A 20134-nucleotide genomic window follows, 5' to 3' on the forward strand; every position below is an offset into this window, starting at 1 on the left:
GCGGAGGGACCCCACCGGTGCATGAATCCGTGCACCAGGCCTCCAGAGTACACACACACACACACACACACACACACACACACACACACACACACAATTATGCCTATATTGGACACTTAGGGCCTCAACCAAATGGTCTGATGAGCTGATTACCCTAGGATTGTTTTAAATCGATATATAATTTCTTTCCTCTTTTGTATTTTGAAGGTTTGGTCAGTCCTCTCTGACTATAAGCCCTTTCTACCTTCTTTTGTTCCCAGTCAAGCATCTTGAAACCAAGTAATAACCTATTCCATTTCCTTATACCAGTCAGCAAACTGGTTTTGTAGGCCATAGAAGTCTCTGGTGTAGACTTTTTGTTTTTATTTTAGAGGCCTTTTAAAATGGTAAAAAACCGTTTGTAGCCTGAGGGCAGTACACAAATGGGCCCTGGGACTGAGATGTACCTGGCCCCCAAGCTGGACCCCCTGGTGGCGCCACACCCACCATTCATCTGAAGCTACTTTAATGAGGCTCCCAGGGTCACTTTTTGAACCTTACCTTATTTGCACTTTGCAGCATTTATATTACTATCTAAGTAAGATTTCCCTTCCCTTGGCTTCTAGGATGGCCTCTTTCTCCTGGTTTCTCCATAAGGTCCCCATGCCTCCATCTCTTCCTCCTGGGTTGGCTTTTGTGCCTCTCAGTCCCTCTAAATGCTTTTGTCTAGCAGGATTGCACCCTGTTCTTTCTTTTCTAATTCCCCATGCCTTCTCTTTGTGATCACATCAACTCCCACGATTCCAATTCCCCAATGGATATCACCAGCCCCAAACTTCTTTCTAAACCCCAACACACTATTTGCAAGTCTTCCTGAACCTCAATAGCCAGATGTTCTAAAAATATTCACTCAATGCCTCTAAAATATTTTAAAAATCTAACCCCCTCCTCCCTCTTCTCTCAACCAGCATTAGTATCTCTGTTGACCCTTTAACTCTTCCCTGACCCAACACAGCCACGGGACACCAACTCTTGTTGAGTCAACTTTCCCTGTCCCTGTCCTTCTATTGGTACATCTGGGTCCTTGCACTCCCTGCTGTGGTCACTGCAATGCGTTCTGAATGAAATCCCTGCATACGGTTCTGATGTGCTCTCTAAATAATCTAACTATGCATCCAACTGGTTATGCCCTGCTGAAACTAAAACTGCACCAGTACTTCCTTTTTCACCTAAAAGTGAAAAAATAAAAACTTTCTAGTATGAGGCAAAAAAGAAAAACACAAAACAAAAAACCATTCTCTCCCTTTCCAACTGACTCTCAGGACCACTCACCAATTCCTGGTCACGTCAAGCAGTTTGCTATGCACGTAACATACACTGAGTGGCCAGATTATTATGATCTCTGAATGCGTAATAATCTGGCCACTCGGTGTATATCCTATATAATAAAAGGCTAATATGCAAATTGTCCCCTCGACCAGGAGTTCGACCAGCAGGCAGGCTGGCCAACCGCCCATGTCCCCTCCCCCTGGCCAGGCTGGCCGGACCCCACCCATGCACGAATTCGTGCACCAGGCCTCTAACACACACACACACACACACACACACACACACACACACACACACACACACTCTGAGTGGCCAAATTGTTATGCGTTCAGAGATAATAATAATCTGGTCACTCAGTGTATGCTGTTGCTCAGTGCTGTGTGCTTGGACACCTTCTATTCCCTCTGCATGAAATGTGGTTCCCTTGTTGTGCCCTGAGCCCATTCCAAAGAGACCTTCCAAACTCTGCTCAAACACTGTCCCCAAATATAAAATATTACCACTCCTAAGCAACTATGTGTGTAGTTGTTGAATATTCCTTTCTCCGTATGCTTAGAAGAAACTGTTCTATAATTAATTATAACACAATACTGTGCTCCCTTGAAGGGCAGGGACCTTGTCTTTTTGACTTTGCATCCTCAACTGCCTAGCACAAATAAAGTCTTATTAAATATATAGTTTAAGTAAATAACTTGCTTCTAAAGTCACTTTAAAAAAAATCTTTGATAGGCATTAATTTAAAAATGGAAATGTCATAAACTAGTTCATTTTTTTAAGGGTGAATTGTTTTTCTTAATTCTAAAATAGAGTGCCAATATTTACTCATTCAAGCTATGGACGTTTAAAAACTAGTCTCAGATATTTGCTACCCTCAGAACATATAGAAATTGGAGCAAGTACTGGACTCTGATGATCAGATACTCAATTCATCTTCCTATTGTAATTTGCCAGGAATACTGTCCAAAGTGCTTCCGTGGAACTTCCTAGAGTTTGACTCTGACACTTCCACTTACCACGGTAGCCGCCAGCCAATGTGGCTACAATGTGGATTCCAAAAATATATTAGGGGGAAATGTCTAATATCTCAAATATTTTTTATTGATTACATGATGAAATATTACTATTTTGTATATACTATTTAACATGACTACTAGAAAAATGACAATTACTTCTGTTGCTCACACGATATTTCTGTTACACAGTGAGCGCTGTTTTATATAGCAAAGCCCATTTGACACCTAGATACATGTGTGTCACTATGGCAGAGATAACTTCTCCATTCTATTACAGATGCCAGCAGTTCCTTAATGACAATGCTGTCATATTGGTTGATTGGTGTGGATCATTAGTAGTAAACGAAACAAAGAAAACATCCACAGGATACACTCACTGGGTCCAGAAACATTTACTTTATGATATATAAAAGTAATTAACAGCAAAAAAGTGCTACATAAAGAAATAGAGTTAATTCCAACCACTGCCCAATCCAGGAGAAGATACATGCAGAAACCCTAGCACTGCCTGTTACAGATCATGCATAAGAAGATGATACTACTGGACAGCTTAAGTGTCTTGTCTCATGTAAGTATATGTACACAGACATACTACTGTGTCTGCACAACCACAGAGACATTAAATTTGAAGCAATAATCCACGAACTGTGTGAGGTTTTTCTTGAAGCAGCTGGAAAGCAGGAGAGCTTGGGTGTAAGACTGAAGTGAATTTGGGAGGACAGGAGTGAAGCCCAGGTCAGTGTGGCTCCAAAGGCCACGCTCTTCACTCCTCATCAACTCTGACTCCCAGGGGAGAGCAAAGAAGGTGGGGAACATCTGAGCATGGACAAAAGCAGCAAGTGCCAGCACAGGCATAGAATGAGGAGGGTAAATGACTGGGGGAGGGGGAGAAAAAGTGGGAGAAGCAGAAAGATAAACTTTGGACAAGGTCACTTTCTAAGTGACAGCTGTGACAAGAAAAGGTGGAGGAAAAGGCAAAAACAATGAGCTCAAAGTAGAAGGGAGCTTATCATGGATCCTTCAACTTGGTCAAGTTGGAAGGTGAGACTATACTGCTTACCAGTGTCTAGAAGCACGTAAGAATAAATGTGTTGGTATAAATAACGAGTGAGAAATGTCAAAGTGATGTCAGATAGCGTCAGTTTAAGAAGGGCTACATCAACGTGGCTGCTGCTGCACGACAGCACCGACCATCGACACCGTCACTGCTGGCAGAACACTGTGCCAGGTGGCTGGCCTACCACGGGGTGTCTCTAGAAAGAAAACGTAAATCATGGATGCTGTCCAGAGAGGCTGGCCTTTACGGTAGGTAGAAAGATAGGTAAGAAAGGTAGGTCAGGGGACTGACAGAATGCAAAGCAGCACGACTTGGTGTCCAGAAATACAAGCACTAGCAAGAAATGAAGTTTGGAGTTAAAAGCTTAACTGAAGTAAAAGGAGTGAAAAGCTGAGTGGTGGCAATAAATACACTGGAGAGGGGAGATGACAAAGAGAGAGACAGAGACAGAGAGAGAGAGAAAGAGAGAGAGAGAGACAGAGACAGACAGATAGAGAGAAACAGAGAGACAGAGAGAGAGAATTCCCACGTTTAAACCCTGCAAAGGGTCACACTGCAGACAGAATCACATCAAACCCTGCCCTGTGTGACCTGGCCTGTGTTCATCAGGGTGTTGCCTCTACAATCCTCCTAGCAGACACTATGGTCCAGGCACAATGACCAGCGACTGTCCACAGCTATGCCACGCTCTTTCCTCAGGCCTGTGCAGTATTGCTCCATCTGCCTGAATGCTCTCCCCCCTGATCCTGCATGGCTGGCTCCCTGCGTTCAGCTTTCCCTAGGAGGCAGCACACTCCTCAGGAAGCACGCTGGCCGTGTCTCCACGACAAGCATTCAGTGGAATTTTCCAGACAAGGTTCATGTACATCATCATCATGACAATAATGCTGGAGGTATGGCCAGCATCTATCCATGACACAGAGCACCCTGCAACTGCTTTCTACTGAAAGTCCTGGCCTTGCTCGCTGACCCTGTCTTTGTTGGGATTTCTTTCTAACGGTGTCCGTGTCTTTGTTAGATTTGTCAACTTCCATAAAAAATGTCAATCTTACTCCTAACTCAGCTAACTATCACTCTAACAAATTGCTCTGCACTTAGCCATCAGTATTCAATGTATACATATAACTTGAGCTTTAGATAAGAACTAAAATCACTATCTTTTTGTAAAGCAATTAATATAGACAAGGTCCAATGCCACATGATATTCACTGACTAGTGTCTTTTCACTTATCCCCCATTTTTGAGACATAAAAGTTATGTACTTTGTGCTATGACACACAATTACAACAACTAGAAAGATTTTATGAAGACTATTGCATAGTCTTATATATTATAGAAATACATTATATCTCCAATATTCTCTATATTCGTGGATTAAGACGGATGGTCAGGAAGCTATGTATTTAGACTGCATTTTTCAAAATCCCCCAAAAATTGAATTTTCTCGGTTGGGCTTTGATTTTATACCACTAGCTTATTTTGAGGTCTGTTATAAAAAAACTGCCCTGTGGGATTTGTTTCTTACACTACAAGGCAGCTACTTGGAGACAATTTTAACACTGCAGTATATAGTGTACATAGTCTCAGTATCAAGTGAATTCTTGTCATATTGCTATGAACCAGGTAACTCTTCGTGTTGATTGCTGGAAAGCTCTGGAGCCATATTTGTAGTTTAGGTTTAGGAAATGTGTGTTTACTTGGGTCCTGGCCTCACCATTACCTTCGTGTTTATCCTACCCGTATTTTACAATGGCCAAATTTCCTTGCTTATTTTTATTTTATCCTACCATTTTTAGTTTTATTTTATCCTACCATTCATGTATTTTTATGTGTCTCCATAAGTCTATTTTGGAACAAGGAACTGTACCAATAATGTCAGAATATCTTTTGGTTTTATGTTGCCAGCATGAACCTTTCACTCTAGGGATGAAAAATGATGACAAATCATCTCACCTCAGTTCTGACACGTCATTACTTTACAAAACCATTTATGATCTCTCACACATAAATGAGGTCTACGCTGCTAGAGCACAGACTGCAGCACAGAGCAGTACAGCCATTAGGCAACAAACACCTAACATCAGAAACACAGCCACGGAAAAGTTCACACACTGTTTACTGAGCTCTAAAGCATGACTGAGTACAAAAGGCTGAGTAAAATTCAGATTCTTAAATACATACACAATTGTTTTGTCCCATTGGCAAAGTGTAACGAACCACCCAGAATGCAATTGACTCTAACAACTGGCATCGTAGCTTGTGCACCTGGTGAAGTAATTCACTGCATGAGGTCTTACAATAATAATACCCGGGAGAGTGGTTGTGCATGAATGTTCTTTTTCTCCCAGATTTTAGTGTGTAATCCAAAACATTCTTAAAACTTTAAATCCCTCCTCAGCCTAAATACAATTTGACATTTCGGTTTGCCTTACCTATAATTTATATCTGTATGGTGATTATACATGTAGACACAAAATAATTTTAACTGAATATAAAATTATGGTACTAAACAAAGATAAATAATAATGATTATGAAATCTAACTGTACTTGAGAATACTTCAGTTTATGCCTCATAAATATAGGTAGCTATATTTATGTTTCACAGAGATGAAAAAGATAGGGAAAAGCCTTTATTGACATTGCTAAGAAATAAGTAAAGCTAACAATTAGGTTAAAAAGATTGAATAAAGCATTTCACAATGAGATTGGAAATTCAATTTAAGAGGGGAAAAAGATCCCGAAGTATACATACTCTTTGGAAATTCATAGAAATAAAAAGGTAAGATATCTGTTTCATGACAAAGACAGCAAAGAATGATAACTTTCTGTACAACATGAAATTCAAACATTTAAGTGTTTTTCACTTAATGAAAAAATACTGTCTGGAAGAGAAAGGAGAAACCGCAAGTGTGGTTGCAGCGAACAGAGAGGACTCAGAAGCTGCAGGGACAGGTTCCACGAGGACCAGGCCGGTCTCGAGCTCAAAGGTCTGCGGCGACCCTGTCAATAGTGTACCTCTGCAAGAATGCCTGAGTTGGAGATTTTCAACCTTTTTCATCTCATGGCACATAAACTAATTACTAAAATTCTGTGGCACAACACAAAGTGTATTTTTGCCTGACCAAAAAAAAAAGGTATGGTTTTGATTGGTTCACACTGGACGGTTAGGTTGTGTTGACTGTTATCATTTTTCATCTGACAATCTCAGGGAAAAGAGGTCAGTGCCCCGACTCAGTAGTCAGATGTTGCATGTTTTAAAAGTCCTTGTGCGCACGGACATTGAAAAATTAGGGTCAATCATCTTCTAATTTTCCAGCTGGGTGCTGGATGGTTTTTAGTGTAAAAGACACTGAATACTGTTTAAGTTTTTAAAGGACGTACTTTATAGTGCATATTAAAATACTATATATTCAGTATTTCTATTTTTTGACAAAATAGGAAAAACCATGTAAATGACATTTGAATTGCTGAGGAAGTAACTTTTTGGCTTTAACTTCAATGACATGGTTGATAACAGATTTCCCCCAAGGACCTCTGGCAAGGATCCCTCAGATTATCAAGATTATATAGTGTTATCTTCTAATCGAAGCAGAGTAACACTCAGGGAAGTGAGGACATGCAATCCTGTGAGTGAGTACACTGGCTCACATCTAAGAATGTGCTAAGTTAGTGCGCTACTTACATCTTTCAGGAGCTTGGTCGATGTGCTCTGGACAAAGAAGGAAGAAGTGGCTGACATCCTGGAAGGTGCCCGCCCCCACAGCACAAGGGTAATGGTATGTCTGTGTACATTTCTCTTCACAGCATTTGATAGTGGCTCCAAGGTGCTTACAAAATGCACATCGCTGAAGGGGGAAAAAGGGAAAGGAATTTCTTCATAAAACCTGGTAGAGGAACATTCAAATGCGGGGCTAGGAAAGTATTAAAAATCTTTGTACATCACTCATAAAACTAAAGTTACAAAGTTAGCATTTCGCTTTTCCCACTGACTTTGTACAAACAACTTTTTTTAAAAATCAGTAGTATGGTTAAAAAGGCAGGTTTCTAGTTGAGCATTATTTTCTTAAGTGTTTAAATCCCATCAATAAACAAGTAAAACGAATATACAGTATAAAACATCTTTCACCCTGCCTAAAAATCAATAGGAAGTAAACTAGTCAATCACAGAGTAGGTTAATGAGGGACAACTATATTGTTCAAGGCAACAGATCAACACATTTCACTGTGGTAATTCATTTTAAGTTTCTTAGTAAATGCTAGGAGTGTAAAGAAAAATTAGGTCATGAGTATCTCCTCTCCCCTCACTCCCACCAATTTCAATCTGCTGCTACTCTCTTACAAGCAGTAACAGCAAAGAAATAAGGCCCCCATGATCAACAAAGTAAGTCTAGGGCAGTAGTCGGCAAACTCATTAGTCAACAGAGCCAAATATCAACAGTACAACGATTGAAATTTCTTTTGAGAGCCGAAAACCGACTTCTGCGCACGGGCCACGAAGTTTCAATCGCACTGTACGTGCGTGCCCGCATGTGGTATTTTGTGGAAGAGCCACTCTCAAGGGGACAAAGAGCCGCATGTGGCTCGCAAGCCGCAGTTTGCCGACCACTGGTCTAGGGCAACTGAGTGTGTAAGAAGTCAATTTGGATGATCGATCTATAATGCTTTACTTCCTTAACTCACCTTTCCCTAAGAATGACTTGCTATCCGCCCAAGCCCATTTTGGACATCATTTCTTTTGTGGAGCTTCGGCTGGGAGGCCTGCACTGTATAGTGTAGAACCTCCCTCTGTGTAGAAGAGGCTAGGCTGTCCTTGTTACATTAACCTCTGCGTTAGCATTTATGCCATTTGCATGGTGATTTGTCTTTTCCTCCTGTTCCAACATCCAAGTAGAAACTGGTTGTCCTAGCTTTGTTCACGTAGCACCATGAATGCTGCTGACAGAGAAAGGCCAGGCATATATATCCTAAGTGGATCTCACTCTCAGGACTCTCATTTGTGAGAGCGGCTTACCAATAGCACAGCTGGAATACCTAAAGTCAAACAGGATGATCTGCGGGAAAACCAAGCCTCAAGGAACCACAGACATCTTCACATGCCAATGTTGGCTCTACATTTCAACATTTATGTGTAAACCTACATAAGATAGCACATGCCATCAAAATCTCATAACCTCAGGTCCTCTGCTTCGAATCAATATGAGAAAGCTTAGCACCTCCTGGTGTGTCTGCCACACACTGAGTGCAGCCAACAGACCACAGGAGTTTTTAAGTCACTCATAAACTCTAGCTGTATCTGTGCCATTTTAATTTTATACTAGAGGCCCAATGCACGAAATTCGTGCAAGAGTAGGCCTTCCTTTCCCCCGCTGCTGCCGGCACCCGGCACCGGCTTCCCTCCGGCCGCCAATAGGCACCCAGGACCCGGGCTTCCCTTGCAGCCCGGGCTTTCTCCTGAAGGACGTGTGGTCTAATTAGCATATTATACTTTTATTATTATAGATAAAATCCACAGACTAATGCACATTTTAGTTCTTTTCTGTACGCAAGAGCGTTACAGTATGGAAAACACAGAGAAGTTCGGCCGGTGTGGCTTAGTGATTGAGCATCGTTCCATGAACTAAGATGTCAGAATGTTTCTCTCTAAAAATCAATGGGAAAATATCCTCGGGTGAGGATTAACAATAACAACAAAAATGTATGTAATAAAAAACTCAAATAACTCAAAGTATCTCTATATCACTGTGGTAAAAAGGTGATGGCAAAAAGCAATAATATTAAATCTCATTTTTTATCTACTAGCTTTGAATGTTTTATATTAATATAGTTATTTTGGATTCTTTTAAATTGATGCACAAAATAAACAATATTCTTTCTTTTTCTTTTAACTTTTTCAGTTAGAGGAAAAATTCATTAAAATTAAAAGAAAAGATACTATGGATTAGGGAATAAACAAAAATTGTATACAGATAGATTATAAAATGCTACTGAAAACAAAGAACATTGAATCTCATCTCATATTCTCATATCATACATGTAACTTAACTATAAAATGGATAAATAACCTAAAAGTAACTTGGGAATATGCAAAGTTTTTTTTTAATATAAGGCATAATGAGCATAACGCATAAAAGAAAAAACTTACAAGCTGGCAAATGACAAACTTCATCAAAATTAAGCCCTCTGCTCTACAGAAAACACTAAGAAAATGAAAACAAGTTGCAAACTAGGCAGAAATATTTATAAAATGCATCTCTAATAAACAACTTATATGAAGAATATATAAAGAATTCTGACAACTCAATAGTAAGAAGACAAATCAACTGGAACAGGGTAGAGGTAGGGGCAAAAGATTTGAACAAACACTTCACTAAAGATACACAACCGCCCTAACTGGTTTGGCTCAGTGGATAGAGAATCGGCCTGCGGACTCAAGGGTCCCGGGTTCGATTCCGGTCAAGGGCATGTACCTTGGTTGCAGGCACATCCCCAGTGGGGAGTGTGCAGGAGGCAGCTGATCGATGTTTCTCTCTCATCGATGTTTCTAACTCTCTATCCCTCTCCCTTCCTCTCTGTAAAAAATCAACAAAATATTTTTTTTAAAAAGGGTACACAATAGCAAGTAAGTACATAAGATGTTCAATCTCGTTAATCATCAGGAAGCAAAAAAGAAGCCCACAAGGAGATATCACTGAACCAGAACTGCTAAAATTCAGAAACACTGACAATATCCAGTGCTAGCAACACCATAGAGCAAATGCACCTCTCACTACTGACTGGGGGAAATGGAAAGGTGTACAGGCCAAGTTAAACATATACTTCCAAACAAACAATGCCGCATCTATGTTCACAGCGGCTTTATAAATAATAGCCAAGAAAAACTACCAGCTGGTGAATGACCATTATGCTAAGTACATGCTGTACGATTCTATTTCAGTATCAGCCTAGAAAATGCAAAACTGCAGGAAGAGGAACAGGTCAGTGATGGCCAGGAGCTGGAGGGGGGAGGGGCTCTAGAGGGAGGAGACTCTAACCAAGGGCAATGCTTCTGCACAGCTCTCCTTCCCCACCCATCTCTGTCCCCAGTCCTGTGGGGTCTCTCCCTCCTTCCCCTCCATCTAATTTGGTGGGCCCTGCTCTGCCCCTCCCCCTTTCTCCTCCGGGGGCAGAGCTCCCCAAAGGCTGTGCTGGGTGTGGAGAAGTATGGGGCGAGCCCAGGCGGGGCCTGGGAGGAGAGCTGGGGTGACAGGTCACAGGGAGGAGCAGGGAGGGACATGAGCCTGTCCCATGGGAGATGCACCCGGCTCCTCCTCGGCTGCCCCGCACCCAACAGCTTTTCTAGGCCCCTGCGCAGCTGTCGCCCTCTGCCCCTGGCTGCCTCCCGCTTCCTTTCAAGTTTTGGACTCGGTTTCTCCAACTCAGCCCCACCCCCCTCTCTGCTGCATCCCAGGGAGCCCGAGGCCACCCCTTGGCATCGGGCAGTTGCACCTGGCCAGTCACCCCATAATGGTGCTATCCACTCTCCTGGAATAGTGAAACGTGACAAATAAAAAGCAGCAGCTCTGAAGATTATAAACTGTGCACTGAGAACGCCACAGGCTGCGGAGGGCTGCGCAGTCTACGGCTCTCGGATCACAAGTAGCAGCCACCGGGTCCCTCCTGGCTCCCGCCCCCGGCCGCCTCCGCTGGGGACTGGGGCCAAACCCTGAGAGCTTCCTGACAGCTCTCACTTCACACCACACTTTCCAGTCCAGCCCACCAGCACCCGCAGCAAGCTAGCCTAGGTCGAAGCATCTACCCACTGGTGGTCAGTGCATGTCATAGCAACTGGTCAAGTGGTCAAACTCCCAGGGGAACTCGCAATCAAGGGGACAATTTGCATACTAGGCTTTTATTATATAGGATGTTTACACTAGTCGAAAGCTGGAGTGGCTATATTAATATTAGACAAAATAGATTTCAGAGTTAAATACAGGCGTTTTCTATTGAAGTATCCTTACCAGTATCTTTCCTCTGAACAAAGTTATTTTATACTAGAGGCCTGGTGCATGAAAATTCATGCACTGGAGGGGGGGTCCCTCAGTCCAGGAGCCCTGGAGGTGGGGGGAGGCAACCTGGTGATCAGGGGGAGGTGACACCCGCATCACACCTCTGCTGCTGCCACTGCCAGCAGCGAAAGCCTCGGCCAGCCCTGGTTACCTGAGCCTCGGGCGGCCCTGGGTGGCTGGGCAGCCGCCATCTGAGGCTTGCCTATGCCTCAGGCAGGCCCTGGGCAGCTGGGCCGCCGCCATCCAAGGCTTGCCTGCGCCTCGGGCCAGCCCTGGGGAGCTGGGGGGCTAAGGGGACTGGGGGACTCCAGAGGCAGGTGCCCTGGCAGGGCTACAGGGACTGGGCACCGCCATCTTGTGGCTGTGGGCACCGCCATCTTTTTGAGGTCATGGCAGTCAATTAGCATATTCCCTCCTTATTAGATAGGATAACCACTACTAGAGCATTATCACAGCTTCTCTATGATGGAGAATAATTCAATGTTGTACACTAAAAAGTACCTACTACAGTCCTATAAAGAGGAATATACTAGAATTGAGATACAATCCAACTTAAGTACTAAGCAAAAGGGTTAACATAACAGGCCCAAGACTACTATCCTTACCAAGGCCTGCTTGCCAGCTGGCACCCTCATTTCCCCAAGTGAAAGGGCAATTTTCTGCAGCTAGACTAAGTGTGCCAACAGTGTGGCTTTCCCTCTGGTAAGGTCAGGCCCAGGGTGCCTATGTGGGCAGGCCCCAGTAAAGACCTTGAAACTCTTGGTGCAGGAGCATCACACACATGTAGCTGCACTTTCCTTGCTGGAAGAAGAGGGTGCTCTATGTGACCCCTCATGGGAGGGAGAGCACCTAAGGAAGCTTGCACCTGGATTCTTCCAGAGTCTGCCAGTGTCTTTCCCAGTGTCTATCTTTTTGGAGATGCTCACCAAATCACGTAAGTCTCAGGCATAATCACAACTCTATGAGTCCCGTGGGTTCCTCCTGGGAGCCTCTAACCTGGACACAGTCTTATAGACCCAGCACCACACTGTGAATGTTTGCCTTTCCTCTTAAAAAACTATAGCAGAAAAGGAAGAATATATACTTTGATAAATTTTTAAAATTTACATTACAGATCACTAGGATTATCCTAATATATAAAAACCATGGGTCCGTCACATCCACAACGAGCAGGAGGCTCGACCAACCGGAAGCCAGTCCTGTAGTCAGTGCTGGGTTGCTGACTGCTACAGCTGCAGGCACGGTGACCCAGCATGACTGCTGAGGGGCATGAAGAGAGAAGCAGGGTCTGATCCATAGCCTCTGTGGCAGCTGTTGATCAGCACTTGCCTCTCTCTTTCTTTCCGGACCTGGTCAGCAGCTGCGCCTCCATTTCTCTCCAGGCCTCCACCAGGGCTGCTGATCAGGCCCCGTTGATAGGCCCAGAGATACTGACTGGCATAGAAGCCGACCAATCAGAACCAAATCTGGGTGAATTGTGAGGAGCCAATGGCTGCCTAGGAGGCGGAGCTTTTGACGCTGACTGGCATAGAAACCGACCAATCAGGACCAAATTGGCTGGCAAAGGAGGGCAGTTGGGGGCGAGATCAGGCCGGCAGAGGAGGGCAGTTGGGGGCGAGTTCAGGCCGGCAGGGGAGGGCAGCTGGGGGGACCAGGCTTGCAGGGGAGGGCAGTTGGGGGCGAGATCAGGCCGGCAGGGGAGGGCAGTTGGGACAACCAGGCCAGCAGGGGAGGGCAGTTGGGGGCAATCGGGCCAGCAGGGGAGCAGTTAGGTGTTAATCAGGCTAGCAGGCAGAAGCAGTTAGGGGCAATCAGGCAGGCAGGCAGGCGAGCAGTAGCCAGCAGTCCCAGATTGTGAGAGGGATGTCCAACTGCCGGTTTAGGCCCCAAGGTTGTCCCAGATTGGAGAGGGTGCAGGCTGGCCTGAGGGACCACCCCCCCCCCACACACACACACCCTCTCCCCCCAGTGCACAAATTTCGTGCACCGGGCCTCTAGTATTAAAATAAAACAGTATTAGACAATAGTGATAAAATAGGTACTTGCAGATCACCTACCATACCATACCATAAAGAGGCAGACCAATGTTTTAAATCTTATTGGACCTACTTTCAGTTGGTTAGAGGAGGAGCGTGGATATAGACTTTTTACTGTACTGTATACTGCTTTTAATGGTTTTTAACTAAAAGCACACTTACATTACATTGCTTACTTACATTCTTAATGTGCACTATCATCTTATTATAGAAAAGCTTTTTTTTTTCGTCTACAAAAAACGCAAAATATAAAAACAAAAACAAAAACTTACAACTCTTCTCTCAGAACTAAGTTGGCTTTACACAAAGACACCTGGCACAAAATCAATATACGATGGAATTTCAATATGGGTTTGTGATGTGAGGGTGAGAGTAGAGAAAAGATAAGAAATTATCAAACTCTAAGGAAATGATATAAGCAATTTTTAATTATTTTTAAGAGTATGACACTACATTTGATTCAGAAATAGTTAAAAGGACAGAAATATGTGTTAGAGGTTGATGAGTTATTTCTTCTCAGAGGGGAACGAGGAGAGTGCAGGAAAGAGAGGCTTTAGATAAAGAAATGACCAAGCATCTGTAGCATGCAGAATTAAACTATTCCTTTGGTAATATGCAAACTACCTAGGTTTCCAAGATGTTGGTAGCACACCCAGGCTCCAAAGAGGTAATTAAAAGAAACATCATTATCTTTCCTGAACACAGGTTTCTAGTTTTAGCATATTCTTCCACCTAGAAAAAGATAAATAATGTTCCCCCTGGAAAAACTGAAAAGCAGTCTGAGGGAAATTCCAGAAAAACTGAACTACTTGATAAAGAATGCCATTTAACAATTGAGGAAATTATATTAAATATATTAACTTGAAAAGAATAACGATATTATTAGTCAAACCAGGATTTCTCAACCTCAGCACTATTGGCATTCTGAGCGAGGTAATTAATTCTTTGTGTGGAAGGCTGTCCTGTGCATCTCAGGACTTTTAGCAGCAGCCACTAGGTGACAGTAGCACCTTCCTCTCCATTCCAGCGAATGCATTTCATTGGCAAATTCCAGTCATGCATACATTCATCCCATAATGACTCTCTTGTGTTCCAGGTATACTCTATTTGATGCTAGAGATAAAATGATAAACCTAAACATATTATCCATGCCCTCATGGTGCTTACAGCCCTAGTCAGGGGACCAAAGAAATAAAGACACACACAAACAATGTAAGTATACCAATGTTTCTAAGTGACAAAAGGAGAGCTACCTGTTCCAATGAGAATGTATAATAAGGATGCAAGCTCAAATATTTATTATTATAAGACTAGAGGCCCAATGCATGAAATCATGCAAGGGGCTCGGCCCTCGCAGCCTCACAGCCCCAGCTTCATCCAGAAGGTCGTTCAGCTGTCTAGTCTAATTAGCATATTACGCTTTTATTATTATAGATTATTATAGAAGATTATTATAGACTAGAGCCCGGTGCACAAAATTCACGCATGGAGGGGTGGGGGTCCTTCTGCCCAGCCTTCACACTCTCCAATCTGGGACCCCTTGAGGGATGTCTGACTGCCTGTTTACTGGGATCAGGCCTAAACGGGCAGTCGGACATCTCTCTCACAATCCAGGACTGCTGGCTCCCAACTGCCCTCCCCTGCAGGCTTGGTCCCCCCCAACTGCCCTCTACTGCTAACCTGTCTCCCCCAACTGCCCTCCTCTGCTGGTCCGGTTACCCCCTAACTGCCCTCCCTGCTGGCCTGGTCCCCCACAAATGCCTTCCCCTGCAGGCCTGGGTCCCCCCCAACTGTCCTCCACTGCAGGCCTGATCCCCCCCCACCAACTGCCCTCCATTGCAGGCCTGGTCCCCCCCAAATGCCCTCCCCTACAGGCCTGGTCCCTCCCAACTGCTCTCCCCTGCAGGCCTGCACCCCCCCCCCAACTGCCCTCCCCTGTAGTCCTGGTCCCACCCAACTGCCCTCCCCTGCAGGCCTGGTCCCCCCCCAACTGCCCTCCCCTGCAGGCCTGGGTCCCCCCCAACTGCCCTCCTCTGCTGGCCTGGTCACCCCCAAATACCCTTCTCTGCTGGCCTGGTCACCCCTAACTTCCCACAACTGCCCTCCCCTGCAGGCCATCTTGTGGCGGCCATCTTGTGTCCACATAGGGACAGCCATCTTTGACCACATGGGGGCGGCCATCTTGTGTCTTGGTGTGACGGTCAATTTGCATACTACTCTTTTATTAGATAGGATGTGCACATTCAAAAAGTTAACAGTGCCTGGCCGGTATGGCTCAATGGTTGAGCATCAACCTATGAACCAGATCATCATAATTCGATTCCTGGTCAGGGCACATGCCTGGGGTTTTGGGCTCGATCCCCAGTAGGTGGCATGCAGGAGAGGCAGCAGATCAATGATTCTTTCTTATCACTGATGTTTCTATCTCTCTCACCCTCTTCCTTCTTCTCTGAAGTCAATCCATCTGAGCTCTATACCTTGTTCTCATACTTCTTAGATTAAATGGCCTCTTGATTTCAATTGCTACCAATTGGGGGGCTGAGGGGGGCCTCATAAAAATAAGGAGATCTAAATAGAAGTTGTGCATCATTATCAACCATTATTTTTCCCCAGTTTAAATTTAGCAAATATATTTTCACCTTCTGTAATCAGAAAGTACTTTTTTTCTTTCTAACAAATTGATTTAAAACATACCAAAAATCTTTAAAAAATATTTTAAACAGCCCTAGCTGGTTTGGCTCAGTGGATAGAGCATCGGCCTGCGGACTGAAGGGTCCCACGTTTGATTCCCGTCAAGGGCATGTACCTTGGTTGCAAGATCGATCCCTGGCCCTGATCAGGGCATGTGTGGGAGGCAACCAATCAATGTGTCTCTCTTACATCGATGTTTCTCTCTCTGTGTGTCCTCCCTCCCTTCTACTCTCTCTAAAAACTCGATGGAAAAATGTCCTCGGTGAGGATTAACAATATAAATAAATAAATAAGTTTAAAAAATATTTTAAATAGATCAAGAAATTCCGTGTCCAAGATTTTTTAATGACAAATGTCAGAATATTTTTTCATTGTTTGTTTTTACAAACTTTTCTTGTTTCTGTTAATAAAATAACAATAGAAATAGTCCGGGGGAAGGGGGGTTGATGACAAATATGTGATACCTTAATCAATAAAGTAATTTAAAAAAATAGTTCCAAATATTCATTTTTTTATAATCCTCACCTGAGGATATTTTTCCATTGATTTTAAGAGTGTGGAAGGGAACGGGGAGAGGGAGAGAAGAAAGAGAGACATCAATGTGAGAAACACACATTGATTGGCTGACTCCTGCACACCCCGACCTGTACCAGCCCTTGGCACGGAAGCGAACCCTCAACCCTTCGGTGCACAAGGTGATGCCTAGCCAGCCAGGGCCCAAATATTCATTTTTGAAATGCTCAACCCCAGCACACTTATTTGAAAACTCATTATGTTCTCATTGTTGATTTCACATATATCTTAAAGAGGCAGATGACGTACCATGCATGACATTCAGACACATCTCATCATAATGAAAATCAATAAATTTAGAACATCTGTCTTTTGGTAAAAATAAATAAAAATATCGTCTAAATTCAACAGCACTTTCACATACTCTGCCCCAGGGAACCTGTTGAGATATTCAAGATTTTCACTGTCCCCAACCCCTTATCCCCATCACTTGTAAAAATTTGCTCTGTTTTAGACATTGTTTGGACAATTACAAATTTGTAAACTTGTGTAAAATGAACCACAGTGGCAATCTCCTTTAATACTCTAAACTCTGGACTTCTTACTTATAACTATAAATGAATGATTCCATGAATGATCTTTAGTGCTATTCATTTAGGCTACAAATATTTCTTAAGGAACAACCAAAACAGAAAAAGATCCTGTGAGAAGGGCACTATTATTCTAATGAGAATAGAGAAACCAGATTGCAAGTAAATACACACTACTAGTATGTCAGATGGCAATACATGAAAGGAGAAACAATAGCCCGGCGGCGATTCAGCAGCTGAGCATCGACCTATGAATCAGGAGGTCACAGTTCGATTACCGGTCAGGGCACATGCCCGGGTTGTGGGCTAGATCCTCAGTAAGGGGCATGCAGGAGGCAGTAGAACAATGATTCTCTCTCATCATTAATGTTCCTATCTCTCTCTCCCTCTTCCTTCCTCTCCAAAATCAACTAAAAAAATAAAATAAATTAAATTAATTAAAATGTATTTAAAATTTTTAAACAGGGGAGAAACAATAAAGCAGGGGTATTATGGGAAGAGGAGACACTTGAAATTTTTGATAGGGAGCCCAGCAAAGTTCTCACTGATAAGGTAACTTGAATAAATACCTAAAGGAAATAAGAGAGCAAGACACCCATGTATCAAAGAAGAATATTCAACAGAGAAAGAACAAGAAGTGCAAAGGCCCTGAGGTGAGAGGTGTCTGGCATACTTGAGGAAGACCACGGACAGTCAAGTGTGATTGAAGGAAGCAGGTAAGGGGAAGAGTGCTACTGGGTGATGTCTTAGAAGTACTTGGGGGAGGGGAGGGGGGCCCAGAGCCTAGTTGGTTAGTTAGGACTGGCTTTTATTCTATGAATGAAATGGGAAGCCACTGCAGAATGTTAGGTAAAGAAGAGGTGTGTCTGACTTGCACTATTTATGTCAGTCCAGACTCGTGAGTACTTAGTTTATTCTGGGGATGAAAACCCGTTGCGGTCATGTTTTGTTGTTGCTCCAACAAGCTCTGCGGAACTCACTCAAGCTGACTCCTTGCTCTCCGTAAGTGCCCGTCTTTCTATCCATTGCTGACACCCTCGTGCCTCATCACGTTTTCCCTGCCCCAGGAACTACTTTACTTCTCAAGGAGAACAGTGGTTAGAAGCCAAGGTCTGGGCACTGGGGGTGCTCCCTGCTCCGGGGTCCCAGCTTCCGGGCCTCACAGGACAGAGCTGGGTAATTTGTGTAGAATGCCAACTCAGTCATAATACACACATCTATTGTTCAGTACATGTCTGTGTAAGTCAACACCTGAGTTTACATCAATCCTTCTGATTCCATTCCAACACCACAAAATTCAGGCTAGCCTCTCCCTATTTGTAGCTCCTTTCTCCAACTCTGGAAAACCTAGCTCTCGTTACCTACCACATATTTACGTATTGTTCGCTTATGGTATATCCGTAAAGCAGTTTCAGAGTTCCTAACCCACACCTGTGAGAAACGCATGTAACTCGCTGGATTATACCACATCCAGTTCTTGGTCATTAGTTTTACAGTTATCCATTCAAGATACTGTTTCCCAGCCTAGCCAGCATGGCTCAGTGGTTGAGCGTCAACCTATGAACCAGGAGGTTCGATTCCCGGTCAGGGCACGCACCCGGGTTGAAGATTCGATCCCTAGTGCAGGGCATGCAGGAGGCAGCCGATCAATGACTCTCTCTTATCACTGATGTTTCTATCCTTCTCTCCCTCTCCCTTCCTCTCTGAAATCAATAAAAATATATATTTTTAAAAATATACTGTTTTCCAGTTACTTAGATTAGCTCTTTTCTTTCCTATCCCTCTAAGTGTAAATTTTGCTATTCTTGTTGGTTCCCTATATCCTAGATCAGGGGTCCTCGAACTACGGCCCGCGGGCCACATGCGGCCCGCCGAGGACATTTATCGGGCCCGCCGGGTGTTTTTGCCACCGCTGCTGGTCCTGCTTAGCAGCCGACTTAGCAGTGAGCATAGGAATTTGTTCATAGGTGTGTTTTTTAAACTATAGTCGGGCCCTCCAACAGTCTGAGGGACAGTGAACTGGCCCCCTGTTTAAAAAGTTTGAGGACCCCTGTCCTAGATGGTTGTAATTACTTATTTAGGGGTATGTGAGACATTCCTACAGCTCTAAGTCAGAGCTTTACAAAAAGATATACCTGAGAAGTGTCTGTCTGCTATGCCAATCCATTCCCTCTTCTTTATACCCCTTTCCTGCCCATACCCACTGGGAACCAAGCTTCAGTTCTGGTTTATCCTATTTGTAAACCTTTCCCATAAATGAGCATATGCATGTATATTTCCTTATATCTTATTCTTTATTGCATAAAGGGTTGCACACCATAAATGGTCTTTTGCACTTTTTTTTCACTCAAAGGTACATGCTGGAAACCACTGTGCATCAGCTTAAAGAGCTGTTCCTGTTGTTGTTTTCAGCTGCACCATATTCCACTGTATGAACCGAACCATAATTTACTCAACCATTCTATTATGTGTGGTCATTTAGGTTGTTTCCAACATTCTACAAATCAAACAATGCTACAACTATTAACTTTTAATAGTGCAAGTGTTTTGCATTAATGCAGGCATGTTTTCAGTGTAGATTCCTAAAAACATCACAGGATAAGTGCATATGTAGCTTGTTAGACATAGCCAAACTTTCTTCCAGAAAATTTTACCAGTTTGTATTCCCACCCACAAAGTATAGAGTGCCCATTTCCCACAGTCTCATCAACAAATGTGTTGTTATATGCTTAAATTTTTTATCAGTGAGACAAACTCTTCTTAGGAGAAAAAAAAATTTTTAAGTTCTAGCTAATTGGTCTATCCTGTGCCTATTTTATAAAGGAGAAAACAAACGCATAAAAATGGCAACAGAAGACTAATGCTACCCTGCTTTGACTG

At 43.4% G+C, this 20134-nt stretch overlaps 1 protein-coding gene across 14 annotated transcripts in view; it reads right to left on the minus strand.

Moving 5' to 3' along the window:
• KMT2C (lysine methyltransferase 2C) overlaps nucleotides 1-20134 on the minus strand; it is a 259362-nt gene that overhangs the window by 126741 nt on the left and 112487 nt on the right. For all 14 annotated transcript variants that reach the window (XM_079786336.1, XM_079786335.1, XM_079786334.1 and 11 more), the window contains one exon: nucleotides 7062-7224. In XM_079786336.1, coding sequence (XP_079642462.1) covers nucleotides 7062-7224 — 163 coding nt within the window. The remainder of the gene's footprint in view (nucleotides 1-7061; nucleotides 7225-20134) is intronic.

This window comes from Cnephaeus nilssonii (genome assembly GCF_951640355.1).
Source record: "Cnephaeus nilssonii genome assembly, chromosome: 12".
Classification (NCBI taxonomy): Eukaryota; Metazoa; Chordata; class Mammalia; order Chiroptera; family Vespertilionidae; genus Cnephaeus; species Cnephaeus nilssonii.